Here is an 18,420-nt window from a genome sequence, read left to right as displayed (position 1 = left end):
TGCTTAATTACAACTAATTGCAAAGATGCAGACTCTCATTGTGATTCATGAAACAGTTTAAGCAATAAAATATGGAAAATGGAAGAGAGATGGACGGTTAGGGGTGGTAGAAACTTCCATCCTTGAAGGAAGCAGAGTGAGGCAGAGAGGGATGGGACTGTGGAGAAGAGGTCAGGAGAAAAAGGATAACTTAGTCCGAGGCAAAGAGAACAGAAAAACAAATTCATAGTGAGCCACAATCATGTTTTTCGGGAATATTTGGCATAGTTTGGTAAAGGTAATCTAAAATTCCAAAATATATATTGTTTATAATTACATTAGTCAAAGCAGTTATGTCATCTGTACCCCACTTCCAGATTTTCAACATCTGCACCAATTTTCAGGCTCCAGCGACATCACGTTCCTGCCTTCATCCAATGCAAAGCATTGTGCTTGGTTCACAGAGTCTTGCACTAAACTGGCCCTCTCTTCATACAAAACAAAGTGTTTCCCTACCGTCTGTACTTTTGTTGTTCTTCATGTCTTCTGCCTATTTCCAAGATCTGTCGTGGCCGTCCTTTTCCTATCTAGCGCCCAAAATCTGGAACTCTCTTCCACTCTCATTACACCTGATGGATAATCATCTTACCTTTCGTTAAGCCCTTACACCCATCTCTTTCATCTCTCTCTGATCCCTTGCTTTTTCATTGCCAGTTGTCATCGTCGTAGCACCAGGATTCCCTTCTGGCTGATAGCACGCAATATAACTACTGACATCATCATCATCTGCACGTTACGACGTATTACAATAGATGTTTTTATTAGCTTAGTGGTTTAGAGAAAGTTGTGAAATAACAGAAATAGACAGGGCTGCTTAGTGTGGTGGTCTGTGACATGTTTGTTACTTTACAACATACTTTTGTTCTGCATGCCCTGTCCAAGCACCCAGGAAGAATCCTATTTTTGGGGATTTTACCTGTAGTAGCCGTAAAGGGAGTGCGGTGAGTTCACAGTATCTTGTTGATCTGAAAGCCTATAGTATTAAATGTATGAATTATTTCCATGGAAAGTTGTTGTCATGTGCGGGCTGAACGCTGTTGGATGACTCACAACTTCCACCAAACAATTCACTGGAAGATTATGGCATACGGTAATGCAGTAGTTACTTGCTTATTTGTTGAAGCGCTCATCATCTGCGTGGTAAATTGGACTTCACTGGTTTCTGAGGTCTATTATTGATACCCTCTCTGTACAATATTTTAAAGAAGTCAAAAACTGATTTTGTGTCCGTTTTTCCACAAATTTGATTTCAGGTCGCTTTGTGGGTTAGTACACCAACACATTTATATTTATTTTTCTAGCATTCAAAATTATACTTACATTTGGTGGTTCTTATTTTGACTCAAAGTTTTAATACAAATTATAAAACCATGAAATTATTTCATCGAAACCCGAGGCATTAAATTGATCCAGAACCAATGATTAGTCAGTCGAGTTCCTCATTTGGAGTTTAAATAGAATTAAAAATGTTTTAATTTGTAGAGGAACTTTAGAATAGTGTCCACCGGCTATATTTCCTCCATAATACTATATGTATGGTGGAGGAAACTCAGCAGGTAGATTCTATTCTGTATTTTGAATTTCCTCCAGAAAATGATGATTTTTTGGTCACTCCAAACTCTGAGTGATGCTCCAAGTCTTTCACCTATATTTATCACTAGACACACAGAGTCAGAAAGCTGTACACCTTAACAGTCTTAAGGAACTCTCTTGCTACTACTGATGAAAGACAGTGTCTGCTCACCACCTCTTGCCTTGTTCTTAGTCAGATAGCATTAGAGTGTTATTTTCAGCATCTAGAACAGAAATCATCTTGCACTGTAAAGGAACTCCACGTGCAGCAAAGAATACACCAGAACCTTTCAAGGTGTACAGCATGGGTAACACGTGGGTAATAGCTGAATAATCATTTTACAACGTAAATGCCTCCTGAGAGAGACAGCATTTTGGCATATTCTTTAAAAAAACTTTAGAAGTATTTTTTCTTCATTGTCATAATAACATTCCAATTTGAGCCATTTAGTCACTAGTTGTAAACCATCAAACTTTACAACTGTCCCACTCATTTAAAAACAATAGTTCTATTTAAGCCACCTGTCAGCCATTTTGAGTCATTTAGCTTTCCCATTCGTTACTTATGGTCCAATCTAACACTATAACCTCATCTATTCCATTTTTTACCCAATTTAAAATAATAAACTTAACACCTGGGCCACATTTCAGCCAGTGACATCCAATAACCTTTCAATATGGACCATTTATTCTCTAATATAAACCAACATCCTTCTAATCTGGTCCACACACCCTCTAAGAGACACCAATCGCCTTCATATCTAGGGAATCTGTCCTCAAATTTAAACCAATAATCTGTCTCTTTAAGCCACTTTTCCTCTAATAAATTCAGAATCAAAATAATCTATCCTCTGGCCACTCTTTTCTCCAATCAGAGCCACTAACCTTTCCATCTGGATCTCACCTCCTCCTGGATAAGCCAATGACCCTCCAATCAAGGCTAGCACTCAACATAAACCAGTATCCTTCCCACGCTGGGCAACACACAACATAACACAGACATCATGATACTTATTGTTGCCACTAATTTGCCAAATTAGAATAATTTACTCTTTCTCAGAGTCTTCAGCAGTTGACCCCCCAAATGGGACACGTATTTTCATTGAGATTTTTAGGTGAAAGGGAATATTGCTGTCTATTTATAATACTATAGGAAGTTGCTTTTTGCTCCTTTGCAGTCATCTAACAGAAGTTTCTCAAGCATCTGTGAGAAGATTTATGAATGTTGAGAGGTATTGCTTTGCAACACTAGGAACCCTCTGAAAGGTATGTTTGCCTGCTGGCGATTTCATTATGCCACATCCTTGTCCTTAGGTGATAAAGTCACTGCTTAATGAGATGAATATCCATCCCTACAGACACCCATTTCTCTTCATTTCAATATCAACAGTCCTGATCCCCTTCTATCTCTTTTGAGTGTAGGTCCCCAGTATGGCACCCTCGAGAAGGCATGGGCAGCCATGATGACCGAGGCAGAGAAGGTGAGCGAGTTGCACCAGGAGGTGAAGAACAGTCTTCTGAATGAGGACATGGAGAAGATGAAAAACTGGCAGAAAGACGCCTTCCACAAGCAGATGATGGGTGGCTTCAAAGAGACACGAGAAGCAGAGGAAGGATTCCGGAAGGCGCAAAAACCATGGGCCAAAAAGATAAAGGAGGTAATGTGGTGGGATGGACTTTAGAAAAACTGTTTGAGTTCAGTGTAGAAGCACTGAGAAGACTGTGTGTATGTATTGTGGGGTCCTTGGCTAGAACTCTTTTATATGCTCCGGAGTTCAAGAGACTTAGGAGACCTATATGTAGTTAGGAATAATAACAAGGCAGCCTCAATGGCTCTAAGAATACAAAGGAGAACTGATGAATAGGAATGGTAGGAAGATCTCTATGTTTACTGAAGTACTCGATATTTTTTTTTAACTTGATAATGAGATGGTTTATGTGTGCTCTGGAAAGGAAATGAGAAAAAAACTATGAATACAAGTGTCAGAGCCCTTTTCAGAGGGCCACGGAGCGAGCAGGAGCTACTGGACCTAACCGTGTGGTTGAGGGATTTTACTCCTAATGTCCCGGGGCTTGATTTACTATGGGTCCTGAGTAACTGGACCAATTACCTCTTAAGGTCAGCATGCTACCACTCTCCTGTGTGGAATCCCCAAGTCGCTCAATCCTTCAAGTATGGGTAATTATTTCCCATTATATACTCGAGATGACTCCCTAATGCAGCCCATTCCCATGCTCCCCAAAGTCTCATGCTTTGCCTTAAGAGTTCAGGTTTAGCGGCATCTAGTTACTAAGGTTTTGCATGTCCCAAGCAGGCCCCACAGCCTGGAACAGTTGTACCCCAACTGATGGCAGCCCGCTATCGAGGGAGGCCCCTGATGCTTCTCTACAAACCCTGATCTCCCATCACTGAGGGCCTGTGACCTCCTGCGTTCTGTCCCTGCTAACACAATAGCCTCTTTAGTCCTTGGGTGGCCTGTAATTATGTTAGAAATCCATGCTCAACTCCAAGAGTGATCAGTAAGTTTTTCCTTTTGCTTCCTTGACATGATGGACCAGGGCAATCAATGGCTTTGATCTCAAGGTGGCACCCTTCCTGGTCACACAAGGGTCTCTGAACGTGACCCACACAATGGCAATGGCCTGATCCTGGCAACAAGGAGGGTCGTCGACTTCCACCACATGGGCAATGACCCGCATTTCATGGACTCCCCCTTCCTGCTCACACGGGGATCGCTGACTCTGGCACACACACAGGTCATGGCTCAAACTTAATGGCGATCCCCTTCCTGGCAATATGGGAGATCACAGACTTCACAGGGTCAGTGTAGATGGCTTGCACTGCTGCCACAGTCCTGACCTGACCAAAAAGTCTCACTCTTCGCTTACCAGGATCAAATCACCAAAATTCTCACTGAGCCTCACTCCCTCTAGGTGCTTTTCTATATGGCTCCACTGGTCTTGGCAGGCATACAGACTTTAGGCCCTTTCCTCCTCACAGGGTTCATTAGTCTTGGCATGCTGGTGGCCTCAAGGCTGCTTTCCTCCTCTTCACAGGGTTCCCTAGTCTTGGCAGGCAGGCAGAGGGCTGCTGCTGCAGACTCATGACAAGGAGTCTTGATTCCCTGGCTGAAGTCCCCTTACCTAGCAGGAAGACTGAGAGACTTTGGTCCCCAGTCCTGGTTCCAACAGCAAAGAAGTTTTGACAAACTTCTTTCTCATAATGAAATGGTGCTGTTCAACAAAGTATTGGGCACATGCTCCCACCTTTATAGTCCAAGTCCAAGCACATCTGTGTTTAGTGTCTGGCCTTTGAAATTCATGTTGGAGTGTCAGCTCCTTTGAAGTGATATCTTCTCTGCACTTCCCTTCATCAAGGGGGTAGTCTGCCATAGCAGAAGTGTTCCTTAGTCTGTGTGAACCACAACACAGGCCAAGGGAGTACCCAGGGCTCACACTTGGCTATCATTATCCACTGAAATGTGCCCCATAAAGATTCAGAGGACTAGGCCATCCTCTCTATCATATTCCCTGGTAGTGGCAACCTTATCAGTCCCACTAACGTTCTGACAATGTGCCCGGTACCCACTGATCAGTATTACTCTTCCTGGTGTCAAGGAGACCTTAGATATGCACAGAGGATGCACTGCTCCTCCCCCCTCAGTGTGTGTGTGTGTGTGTGATCCACCCCAGCCCTCAAGAATGTCAGCAATACACATATCCCGTCTGTGGGTTTCAATCTGCGCTTTTCCAGACTCTGCAGGCCCTGTGCTTCCAAAACAGAATCCACAGGCCTCCATGTTATGCTCCATTCACAGGCACACACACATGTAGCCCAGCACACACACAAATACCACACACTGTCTCAGCACGCACACAAGAGTAGCATGCGCTGTCCGACTCTGCACACAATGCATGCAGGTCAAGGGTGAGTTAAGTACACAGCCACATAACTTTACATGAGTGAGCCAGTTGACCCCACTCACGTGACACAGGCTAAAAGGTATATTAACATTAATGAACAAAAAAGCAAGTATACTCCTACCACTGTGCTCGTGTCACTTAACTCCTGGTAAGGGTAGTAGCCTCCTACCTTCACAGGAGTAGTGCATATTGAGCTGCTTCCAGTCTAAACAGACTGCATTACTGTGAGACAGGCCTAGGTTATGGAGCACGTGCATTACTTGTGTTCGATAATGACCAGCAGTCAGTATCAGGGATCCAGGTATTATTGCAGCTAGGGCACTCAGGGCAGCGCTGCACATCTGTCACCATGCAGGGGACTTTACTGTCCCAACAACAAATATATTCAAGCAGTCGCAGAATCATGTGTAAGAGACACTGAGACACCATTGCAAGTAAATCTAGAGAAGCACTGAAGAAAACTCATAAATGTAGAAATAATGAGTAGACTTCTTAAATGTGTATCTAGAAGCACTGCCCGGGTCTTGTACAGTGCTACATAGAAGTAGTGAAGGGATGTCTTACACCAGTGTGGTGCAACAGTGAGAAGACCGCTTTGAATATCTCCTTTTGATGTGCACTGAGGATATCTACTATTGATGTGCAGAGGACCACTGAGTAGAACTCTACTTATGTTTCCAAGGGCTCTTAGGATCCCTCGTATAACTGTACATAGCACTGCTAAGGATATATTTTGTGCTGATTAAAGAAATAGGTTGCTTTTGTGCTTGTCTTGATGAGCCTGCTTGATGTTTTTCAGTCTACAAGCATGGCCGCTCAGTCGGGTTAGCACTGACCCACAACCTGGTTTCATAATTGCTCAATCTGCAGTTGTGGTCCCTCTTTCTTCAATCATATCTTCCTAAGCCTTTATCCTTCCTTGAAAATGACTTCCCGTTGCATTCCCTTACAGAGTAGATGGCAAGAAGAGGGGCAAGCTTTTGTAGGCTTTCAGTCATTTTCCGATGGGGGGTTAGTTGGCCATGCCACAATCTGGTCACGATGGACCAAAGTGTGCTCTTTCTAGTTCGGCGCAAGGCTATGTGCCAGCTTAACTTGCAGGTATTACGGGAGTTTAAACTAATTAGAAAGAGGGCATGGTATGGTGCTATTGTCTAGTGATCATCATATTTTTCTGTTCTGACCCCTACAGTTGGAGGCAGCAAAAAAGGCGTATCACATGGCATGTAAAGAGGAGAAACTGGCTGTCACGCGAGAGACCAATGGCAAAGCTGATCAGTCAGTGACGGCAGACCAGCAAAAGAAACTCCAGGACAAGGTGGAAAAATGCAAGCAAGATGTGCAAAAGGTAGTGTTTCCTCATTATAAAGATTATCTGTCAAGGTACAAACCAAAATAGGGTGAAGTTCCCACTCTGAGGTTCAGTGAAAAAGAGATGCTCTGGTTTTGCTGATGCCACATTCATGTTTACAGTTTTTTCACTACAATAAAGACTGAAAAGTCATCATAAGGGCTATGTGCATGCGTCTCAGATATCAATAAAGAATGTAGATGTTAAAAAATGTATATATGCATTTATAATTCACAGGCAGGGATAACACAAGTGCACTTATGGTTGAGTCAGTGTTTTCAAAGGAAAAGATTTACTGTTTTCATACCTTCAGTGACATTCAACGAATCTGCACGAAACTTTCCGAAAATTAAGTAGATCCTCTTTGGGTCCTTAAAGGAAGTTTCATGCAGCTCCATCAAGCAAAGGCCGTGCCATTTCCTTCTTTAATTCCCCCTTGGAATTATTTGCTGATTGATACAGAAAACAATGTCTGCAAGGAATTTGGCATGAGTGTAGAGCTTCACTCAAGGACTGTACTTTTCTTGGTTGCTGTAAATCCATTCCGTCATTTTTGAGAAATTATCATGTGAAACTATGCTTGGGTTGGACATAAAGAGGTTACATTTTAGAGCTATATGAACCATTATTTACTGGGGGATATGCAGGACTGGTACCATGGACCTCTGCTGCTCAAGAATTCAGGAAAGTGCTTGAATCTGATTGGCTGAGGGTCTTTTTTTCTTCCATCAGCCTTTTTAGGGTCATAGTCCCGGTGTAGAATTCACAGACCTGAAAGGAGCTGATTGGCTGGTCGCAACACAAAGAAAAACATCTTGCAGCTGCCATTACCGGATGCAGGGATCAAATCCTAAAAATATTTGAAATAGGGAAGATAAGGAGCAGAGTGAGCACACCCTGATCTCGAGGCCTATGTGGGGGCCCAGAAAGACACCCCCCTTTATTGGCTTGAAATTAAAAAAATGAAAATTGGTATCTGTGGATCCACTGACTGGATCAGCAGTTCCCAGTAATGTTCCTGGTTCCACAGACCCTGGCTGGGAACTGTAAATCCAAGGCAAGCATTACAGCCTTGTAGTTCGAAACTGGAACAAGCTTCAGAAGGCATTGTTGGCCTGTTGTTATATTTATAGTTTTGGTTCTGGAACCGTGTGATCCAGCAAGGGTCCATGAAACTTGCCCTTTCTTCACAGTGCCAGACTGAAAAGCTTGCATTTGGCCCTCACATCCAATTTTGGATCTGCAAATTCAATCAACACTATTAAAAAAGAAAGAAGGACCTTGATGTAGACCGGGCCCTGTGGCCAATGGCCATGCACTCTTGGGGTTGGCTGCCCATGCAGGGCTGTACAGGGTTTGATCAGCAAAGGTCATGTGCAGGGGGTCGTGTTGGCCATGGAGGTATGCCTGGAGCTCAAGCCAGAAGCCAGGCTCTGCCTTCAACTCCTGCTGCATACAGGCATAGCAGGGGTTGGCCTTCGGGAGAGGGTTGGCTGCCAGCAGAGGGATGGTACAGGGCTTTCTGTAGTGGACTTTGGCCACCTGCACAGAGAACTCTGGCCAAGCTCTGCCTTCAACCCCTGTTACATGTGTGCACATTGGGAACTGGCTACCCAGGGAGAGATGGCCACAATCCCTCTTACACAGTGGGGTAGGCCCCTAATGGAGGATTGGGCACAGGACTTGGCCAGAGAGAAGTCTCTGCAGTCAATCCCAGCTGCATTTGGCTGAAGGCTGGGCACAGCGGGGACTGGCTTCCCATAGAGAAATGGATGCACAGACTGGTTGGAGTAAAAAGCCATGCACAGCAGGGGTGTCCCACCCTCAGAGTATTGTGCTTAGAGAACTCTTGGGTGTGGTATATGATTAAAAAAACTGAATAAAACGAAAGTTTAAAGTGAAGTTACGGTTTGTTAAATCACCTTAAAGAATGTTTTAAAAAACACTTCTGAAAAACCATCTACAAAATACAGAGAAAGTGCAGTTATGGCTACGAATTAAAGTCGAAAAACAACTGAAATTTGCAAGTTATGTTAGGAGCAGAATCCATATCTCGCTCAATTGGCATGCAAAGGATCGCTCTCACTCCAAATGCAATATTTATGTACTCATAATATTTATACCACTACATAATACCTAAAAGTGAAATGTACTTAAACAACAACATCTAAGCAAACCAATTAATTGTACTAGATTCATAGTTGTCTGAGTCGAAAGGGGTAAGAGGGTAATGTGATATGAAATATCACCTGTAAAATGAATTACAACATTTTTTACTACATCTTTTTCACAAAGAATGAGGTCAGGAGCATTTCTTTTGGTGTGGAATTTATGGTTTGCATGGCTGTTGTGCGTGTTACGGACTGTGCTCCTAACCATAACCCATAAATGTCAGTAGTTTTGTTTTGGAGCTTTTTTCCCAAAATGCAGTGGTATAAAATAACTTGGGAATCTGTCATCATTACCTGTGAAATGGGGATTTCGTTATCATAATGACAGCTTCAAATCATTCTGTGAAGCTTTACCATTGTGAAGGCTGCTACGATTATGTGGCCATACATATACATCAAATAAGGAAAAATATGCGGCACATTCTCTGACAGTATTTTTTTCATCCCTTTGCGCTAGAAATATTTTTTCTGTGAAACCTGCAAATTATACAAATTATGTGGCGAACATCGTAAATCCATTATGAAACAGTAAAAACTGAAGCCACATAATGGCATAAATCCAATGGCACTCGTCATTATCTATTGTTTTATCAACAAGTTATTCATGAAGCAAAAACCGAAACATTCGAATTACAATCAGTGTCGACTGATAGCTGCACTTTGAAGAAAACAGCTTTTGCATGCAAAATAAACATGTAATATAAAAATATGTAATGGGTGGCATAAGTAATAGGGTCCTATGTTATCATCTCAGGGAGCTTGGGACATTTATAAACTCTCAGTCTACTGCCTTCTAGTGCGTGATGTCACCAGAACCCGTGGTTTCAAGATTGGGCTATATTACATGGTTACATGTTATGTATTTTGGCCACAAATTAATTCAAAGAAAGCCACAAATCACAGATAACAGAATCTACTTGTACATAATTTCAAGTTATATTCAGGAGCATGCTTGAATGCTTTAGTTACATTGCATGTAGATGGCTTGTCTGGATAAGTTTGTAAGAGAGTCTAATTGTTATTGAACAAACTAGTAATATGCAGCCAGCCCTGCTCTAAAAGGCGTCAGAAAGCACTCTGCAGAACTCATTTGCAAGGGTTAAGCTTCTTTCACAGGTTACCTTGGTATGTAGCTCAGTCTGTTCAGACCCTCGGGAGGTCCTGTTTTCTTGAAATGTTCACTCTTATTTCGGCAACAGATGGTAGAGGGTAGGTATCCTCTGGCATTAATGTAAGGTTCCCTTCAATCTCTTACCTCCATTCGTTTGACAGCCTCAGGATGGGGATCGCATTAGAATGGGATAGTTGGAACTGCCCAGGCCCATTCCCTTGGCCGTCTGGCTCTTTACATATGTCTCTTGCGGATACCCCACTATCTAGCTCTTGCTATGCCGCATTGGAAGCTAAGGCAAAGAGAGCTGACAGGGAGAGGGAGACATCTCGAGCAGGGTGATGCTTAGGAATGCACAGCAGCTGGACAGGCTGGCTGAGCTGAGGAATGGATGGCCAAGAGTGTGAGCACAGATTGAGTTCCACACCCAGAGAGCCCTCCCTTCGGCCATTCTGTACTCCAAACCCTGATTAATAACGATAACAAAAACAGTACCAGGCAAGATTGTATTACTAATCAAATACCAAAACAATTGTGGAATTCTTCACCACGTCGTGGGCATCGCTTGAGTCAGACTGTGGAGATGTCCTGTCCTGAGGCTTCGTTGCTGCTATGGTGTTGAAGAGGGAGCCCGATCCAGGGTTTTTTCATATCAGAGTATTCATCACTAGCCCGGCATGAGGTGCCAGAAATGTCTTGTACGGCAGTTCAGGGGAACTGGTAAGGATATCCTTATGCGAGCTTCAGGGAATGGGTTGACCCAGTGGTCCTCTACTGGAAACTTGACCAGTAACCGCTGTTGTGAGCTCTGGGCGTATCTTGTATTAAGGCACCTTCAAGCAAACTTTATTGATAACCCGAACTATTTGTAAGGCTCCCTACAAGATACTTATCAATAACCAGGAGTGAGCTACACTAAGGCCCTCATTACAACCCTGGCGATGAAAGACCGCCAGGCCTGTTTTGACGGAAGCACCGCCAACAGGCTGGCAGTGCTTCCCATGGGATTACGACCGCAGCGGAAGCGCCACGGTGGCACCGCCGGGACCGCCGGTTTCCCGTCACATTGGTCTCGGTGGTTGTAATCCCACGCTGCCCAGGGGATTACGAGTCCCCCTCCCGCCAGCCTTTTCATGGCGGTATGAACCGCCATGAAAAGGCTGGCAGAAAGGGGAGTCGTGGAGCCCCTGGGGGCCCCTGCATTGCCCATGCCTCTGGCATGGGCAGTGCAGGGGCCCCCTGCCACGGCCCCATGGAGCTTTTCACTGTCTGCATAGCATACAGTGAAAAGTGCAACAGGTGCAACTGCACCCGTCGCGCCGCCGCAACACCGCCAGCTCCATTTGGAGCCGGCTCCCGTGATGCAGCCGAGATCCCCACTAGGTTTCCGCCCGCCGGCCCAGCAGGGATCTCCAAATGCCCACCACGGGAGTGCGGCTGCATTGGCAGCCGCGCAGCGGACTCAACTTGGCAAATTTGAAATGAGGGCCTAAGTGTCCTGATCAGGGCTCTTCCCTAGGGAACTTTATCAAAAACCCGCCAAGAGCCTCTGGGAGCATCTGATCTGGGCTCCTTGTGAATGATGATTTTTCTTATTCACCACCCCGTGTGTCGGCAGCTGGTTCTAGAAGCACATCGTTGGGGGACCTAGTTAGACCTGTGAGTTGGTTGAAGGATCTGGGACAAAATAAATGTAAAAGACCACCACCCTTACAACTCAGCATGATGCACACGGATGCTCACCGCCCAGCTGTCTAGTGTATCATTTCATGCCTTTGACTTTATTTCGAACTTCACATTATATTTATTCAATCTCTTCTACTACAATAGTAATGTTTAAAAAGAATCCCTACCAGCGAAAATGAACAATTTACAATAAATATTTTCTGGGTCTTGCCAGTGTTCACAATACATCAGATTTGACTGACTAGGGCGTTGAGTTAAGTATTTCGCAGGGGCCACCCAGAGATAGTGCTGTTTACAGGAATAGAGCTGTTTTTAGAAGCAGTGTTTACAGGACAGTTCTCCACTACGTGCAGTGTTCGCCAGGTAGTGCTTCTGTGCTAAAACAGTTGTATTGTTAATTATAAGCACTATTGTGGGAATTCTGGTGAATGCAAGGGTAGTGGAAATGGATTGGACTCTTAAGATAAACCTTTCCAATCTTACAGAGGTATGGAATGCTATGGGGCATGCTGCAATTCAACAAGTTTAGGCCATAATAAAGCCTGCTTAAATAAGGTTACGCGTATGCCAGGTGCTAGCAAGAGAATACACAAAATACGTAATGGAAATACAGATGGCACCATAAAGAAATGATTTATGATTGAGACCCGTTTTTCTAAAATGCAATTAATTGCGAAGATGGGCCAATCAGACTGTAAGAGTACCGCACCACATAAAACACAATGCTGAGGGTGTGTCCAGTGTCTGTGTCGTATACCTGCCACTCGGTACGTGTTCATGTGGGTTGTGGTGCCTATTGTAATAATAATGTTTGTGTGAGTAGTGGTCCTTCACAGACAGTGAATTGTACCAGTCACTAGGGTAATTGTGAATGCTAAGGTAGTTGTGTTTACTATCACAGTTATACTCATATGAGTACTGGATTTACATCAGTACCTCAGTGTGCCTGTCAGTGATGTACACTGGGGTAATTGTGTTTACAAGTGTAGTTGTGTTTACTACTGCGGCTGTATTGACATGAGTAGAGGTGTGTACTGATGCATTAGTATTACTTAGGTAGGGGAGGGACGAGGGTATCTGCAAAGCACTTTATTTATGCTCACTGCAGCTACCGCCCCCCGTAGAGCGCGCCTGGTAGGCACAGCACCTCTGCACCTTTCTCTCACCCTCTTGTGCTCTCATCTCCAGACTCAAGAGAAGTACGAGAAGGTTCTGGAAGACCTGAGCCGCTCCAACCCACAGTACATCGAGAGCATGGAGCAGGTCTTTGAACAGTGCCAGCAGTTTGAGGACAAACGCCTGGTTTTCCTGAAGGAGGTGCTGCTGGACATCAAACGCCACCTGAACCTGGCCGAGAGCAGCAGGTAGGTCTAGCAGTAGAGACCTAAGGGTCTGCCATTAAGGTAAGCATGGGGTGGAAAGGTGAAAAACGCTTTAGGAGGGGCACAGTGGATAGACCACATGGTTTTGCTTAGGGGAAATCAGTGGGGTGGGAGGATGGTCAGCAGAGGGGACAGAGGGTAGGTTGATAGGAGAGGCACATGAATGATGGTGATAGCTCCTCCCAAGAGTAGGGTGCAGAGGGAATGGTGGAAGCTCATGAACATTGGAGGAGGGACATCAGTGGCAACAGTGGGCTTCCATACCATCAGGGAATTAACTATAGGGTGACCAGAATAGATAAGTGAAAAACCGGGACATTTCATGAAAATAGAAAAGGGACTACTCTTTTACTTGAACCGAACACACAGAATGCAAGCACTTATCAGCACAGAATTACAACAGAGGCACTAAGAACATAAATAAAATGCATTTTTTAAATCTAGTATCATTCCTGGAAATTAAATTGCTTTCTTATAACTGATGCTAACTATTCCTGCTTTGGAAAACATAAAAGGCACCTCCCTCCGTTTTCAGTCGACCCTCTCTAAAAACTGGGACAAGGGCTACATTTCCCGAAATCTGCCGGGACAGCTGGTGAAAAAGTCTAGACCGTCCCAGCAAATCCGAGATTCCTGGTCACCCTAGTCAACTGGTAAAGCAGGAAGGCTCTAGTTCTACTGAAGGGCCTCTTCCAGGAATGGCACAATTCCATGGAAATCATGGACGTGATATAGGGGTCACCAAGGGTTACATCTGCGACCCAAGGCTTGCCCCTTATGAGCACGGCATTTGCGACCCCTGGCCTCAGAAGTAGCAAAACCAGTGCCAGGAACACAGGTGCAGCTTGTCCTTATGGACATTGGCTGGGGCTCCAATCTCCTTGTTTTTTCGGCATTTTTTGTATTACACTAATAGCGAATAATAATACATTGCTCACTATTAGTGTAATAAAAAAGTGAGTACAATTATCTGGAATATGACCTTCTCTGGCAGCAGAGGTAAATAAAGAATGCTTTTTAATGTATGTTGTATGCATGTGTGCATGCATGTGAGAGCGTGTTTATGTGCTAGCTTGTGTATGTGTAATTTTGTGTGTATGTGTTAGCATGTGTGTGAGTGAACATAAAGGTCAAATGCCATGGGATGTCACTTCCGCTACCCCTGGCCTTTTGGTGAATTGACATTCATAATGGAAAAAGAGTAAAAAAAAAATTAAAAAATCACCTACAGTGTTGGGAATCGTGAATTTGGGGCCCCAGGCGTAAGGCTTGGAGCACGAGGCTTGCTAAAATGAAATACTTTGGTAATAGATGAAACCATGAATTCCCAGGAGGGCAGAGGGGAAAAGTTAAAGACATGGTTCAGGAGTAATGCACAGGGGAAAGCCATAGATTCAGTAGAGGAGCAAGCAGTAATCACAGCTAGTCATCCAAGTGTGGGAATGGTGGGAGAGTCGTAGCCCCCGAAAAGGGGAAACGTGAGAATAGAGAATATCCATGATTTCAGGACCGTGGTCCCGCTGGAAACATTGTGAGATTTTGTTTTTTATCAAACAAGTTTATTTCTCATTGTTACGGTTGCCAAACATTAGACATTGCATTCTTAGCATAAACTTCGGACAACATTTACACGTCATGCTTGTAATAAGTGACATGGAAGAGGGTGAAATATTTTATGCAGTTCAGATGTACTTTAGTGCTGGTACAGGCGAATATCACTCGATATGTTTCATATAACACAGAAAAAGTGCGTGTGTAGGTTGTATGTCTTATCGTCACATCTTGTTAGGTCCAGAGCTATAGCCATGTGTTCCTGCCAAACCTCCCAGACCTTGGAGTGCTTGTGCAGTAATACTGCTGGCAGGTGATGCCCTTGGAGCGCAGATGAGGTCTTGCATAGGTTATTTCTTCAAGTGCTCGAACCGGTGGGCAGTACTGAGTAGGCTCTTGTATGACCCCGTCACTTCTTTTGTACCAGGGCCCTGAACCTTACTGCTAGCAAAGGTTAGCCAAGACTCGGTGTGTTTGACCCTGCACTGGTAGCTGTGTTCAAGAAGTCAAGGCTTACTGTAGGAAATGGCAAATGAATTGGTGTTGGATATAATACAACTACATTTTCAATCCACTTACTAATATCAGAAACGTTTCTTTGATAAGGAATACTTATTTAGTTTTCAAATTGAAAACCACCATGTCAACTAGGACACAATGGTGAGAGCAGTTACTCTTATGTAACCCCAAAATACAATTCTGTGTTATTCCGCGTGGCCGAAACACAAAGCTGAGCGAGTCTAAGTGGGTGGGTTCATGGTATCAAGATGGGATACATTGGTCTAGTACAGCAGCTGAGGTTTATATAGAGTCACAGCAAGTCAGAAAACTGGGAATAACTTCAAGGAGGCCTCTAACTGGGAAAATCGAGATTCTTGGGGCCTATGTTTTTAAGGAGGTGGAACAGTGGCTGACCCTGATCAGGGGTCCACATGAGAGGGGTTACTGGGCCACGGCCCTAGTGGTTGAGGTTGCTTGCCACTGGTACCCTGACGTCTGTCCTGCAGTGGCACTGCAGACTGGGCCAAGTACAACCCTTTGCACATTTGACTCTCAGGGTAGCCAGTGCGAGCAATCAGTCACTTCTCAGGGAGGTATTGTCAGAGGCTGGAGCTCAACACCAGACACAGGAACTTAATGTCAAGCCCAGTGTTTGTCTTTTATTAAAAGTAAGTATTTTAATCACACAACAGATTTAAATACTACACAGTCCAATTATGATAAGCATATATAGGAGAGTGTACAACACTCTTCCGCCTCAGTTTACTCTCTCCACCTGGGTAACCCGAGGAGCTGCAGTCACCAGAATCTGGTGACAGAGATAAGGATTAGGCATAGGTGCAGATTAGACACTGTTACCCAAGGGGCTTTAAAGTGCAAGTCAGTCACTCATTTTTACCCATGGTTTACGTTCAGTCAAGTCCTTGTGCTCAACATCTTCGGAGCACATCTCAGTCCTTTTGTTCTGTTCATGAGTGAAGGATTGTGATGCCTGTGCGCCAGTTCTTACAGGTCACTTGGCTAGAAGGATAAAGCCTGTGCCTTCTGTGTTCCTGGAGGCTTATCTTTCATGCCCAGGTCCCTGGAGGACCGCAGCACGGCCATTTTGGTTGCCACAGCAATGCCTCTCCAGCATTTGCGACCTCCCAGACTAATAAGGCTCACAGTGGCGATGTGCAGTTATGGCCTTCCAGGCCAATGAGGCTCACATTGACAATGTGCAATTGGAGCATCTCAGGCCAGGCCAATCAGGTTCTCAGTGGCAATGTGCACTGGTGGCAAATTCAGGCATCTTCTTGGCTTTTGGTAGTGGTAGCACTAGGTAATGGCTGAGGTGGCAGACACATTGGGAACATCCTGCTCTTCTCTTCCTTGACATTCTCTCCTTCTGCAGGGTCAGGCACACTCGTTTCCCCTCTCAGCAGGGTGACAGGCCCATATGCACTTGGCACACCCTCAGCTCTTCCAGCAGAAAGGGCACCCTTTAGGTGATGTCCCCTCACCTCTGCATTGAGGTCTGTCAGGCAGAGACCAGCCCTGGTCACACAGTAGATTTTTGAGTACTCTGCGATGCACTCACTTCCTTGTTCAAGAAGAAATTGGGAGTAGAACAAAGTGGGGTAATTTGGATCCCACTTTTAAACAGAATTTCAAGACAGGTGATGTAGTTCCATTGACTTAAACTTCAGAAACAATTTGGGTTGGATCTCTTTTCAAGTGTGCTTCTCAGGCTGTTCTTCAGACACAGCCTCTGAGTATGATGATGCTATGCACTGCAGGTAGCATTGGGGCTGTCTCCAAGCAAACCACCCACCACCTGAGCATCATGAAGTGTGAGTTTTCTACTCCTAGGTATTATTGGCCTTTCTAATGCAGTAATCACCTGACCTAAATATTTTCCTCAACTTCAACAACAAAAACTGCAGCCCACTATACCCCCTACCATCTACCTGATTGCGTTGCTATATTCTCCTCACACCAGTGTCTGTATCTCCACTCTCCAGCCACAGGAAAGCTTGCAATAAAATTCCATTGTCTGTACGAGCTTATCTTGTGCCATTCTATACCCGTTTGCATACAAAATGGATTTCTAAGTTTCAGTACTCAGACTCACACAAATCTAGGGTCCTACTACTTCATCTATACTACAAGCATACTCTTTATCCATAAGCACTTGACATACTTACAGGATGTCAGTGCAAGGCTCTGGGTGCTGGGCGATAGAGAAGAGGTTGTCAGTATGCTATTTTCTCACTGGCACAGATAAAAAAGTTCTGGTCTTACTAAAAATCACAAAACACGGTTTGTTACCACCACAGCTTTATGTGCTACAATCAGGTCAGAGACAGTAGTTCTCTGTCCACTATGTGGGTAATTCTGGTGTGCTCCTCCATTGTCAGGGACTTATCTAGGCCTCAGTCCATACACTAGACCAGCATGACACAAGAGTCAAAATAAAAGTCAGGATACCAGATTCACATGCAGTCTGGCATTCAGTACAAGGGTAAATGTCCATTCACAATGTAGTGGACATTCCCATCCCAGCAGCTATTCAATGATATTTAAAGGTTTACAAGTGCCCAGAACGTTCCTTAGCCTATGCTTAGTGGTTCTGGTATCAAGGGGACTTCAAAGGCCAGTATATCGAATTTGATTGATCTTGTTAGATTTTTATACCCTCCACTCCAAGGGACTGGTATCTTTATGTTTCTGTATGCCAAAACAGGTCTATCTCTGCAAAACAAGTTCAGTGCCCTTAGGCACTGGTAGAGAAGTTGGTGATGGTGAGGTTTCCTGTAAAAATTCAAAGCCTTTTATTTCTAGAGTCACTAGTCACAGCTAAGAAAGCATTTTTCCAGTGGATCTTGGTAGGTTTAGAGATTCTTTAGTAAAGAGCTTCAGTGCTTCTGGGGTAAGGAGAACTGGAGCTGCGGCTACAGAAAAGTGTATCTTGTTCACTGTCTGGTGTAGTCACCAGTAAGGCAGCCCCATGGTCTGTAGTTGGTGCAGTGGAATCAGAGTCACTATCTGATGGCTGCTAGCCTGTATTTCAGTTGTACATTGTGTTCTTTATCTGCTGGATTTGCTTTGTCCACTGTTTGTGTCCCTCACTCGGTAGCATCCATAGTCTCT

The 18,420-nt window shown here is 44.3% G+C and overlaps 1 protein-coding gene across 4 annotated transcripts in view; it reads left to right on the top strand.

The window, feature by feature from the left end:
* PACSIN1 (protein kinase C and casein kinase substrate in neurons 1) overlaps positions 1 to 18,420 on the top strand; it is a 288,391-nt gene that overhangs the window by 198,518 nt on the left and 71,453 nt on the right. For all 4 annotated transcript variants that reach the window (XM_069238839.1, XM_069238840.1, XM_069238837.1 and 1 more), the window contains exons 4-6: positions 3,034 to 3,269; positions 6,728 to 6,883; positions 13,043 to 13,218. In XM_069238839.1, coding sequence (XP_069094940.1) covers positions 3,034 to 3,269; positions 6,728 to 6,883; positions 13,043 to 13,218 — 568 coding nt within the window. The remainder of the gene's footprint in view (positions 1 to 3,033; positions 3,270 to 6,727; positions 6,884 to 13,042; positions 13,219 to 18,420) is intronic.

This window comes from Pleurodeles waltl, chromosome 6, assembly GCF_031143425.1.
Source record: "Pleurodeles waltl isolate 20211129_DDA chromosome 6, aPleWal1.hap1.20221129, whole genome shotgun sequence".
NCBI classification, from domain to species: Eukaryota; Metazoa; Chordata; class Amphibia; order Caudata; family Salamandridae; genus Pleurodeles; species Pleurodeles waltl.
The sequence above is the reverse complement of the archived record's forward strand: the minus strand, read 5'-3'. Positions and strand labels throughout refer to the sequence as shown.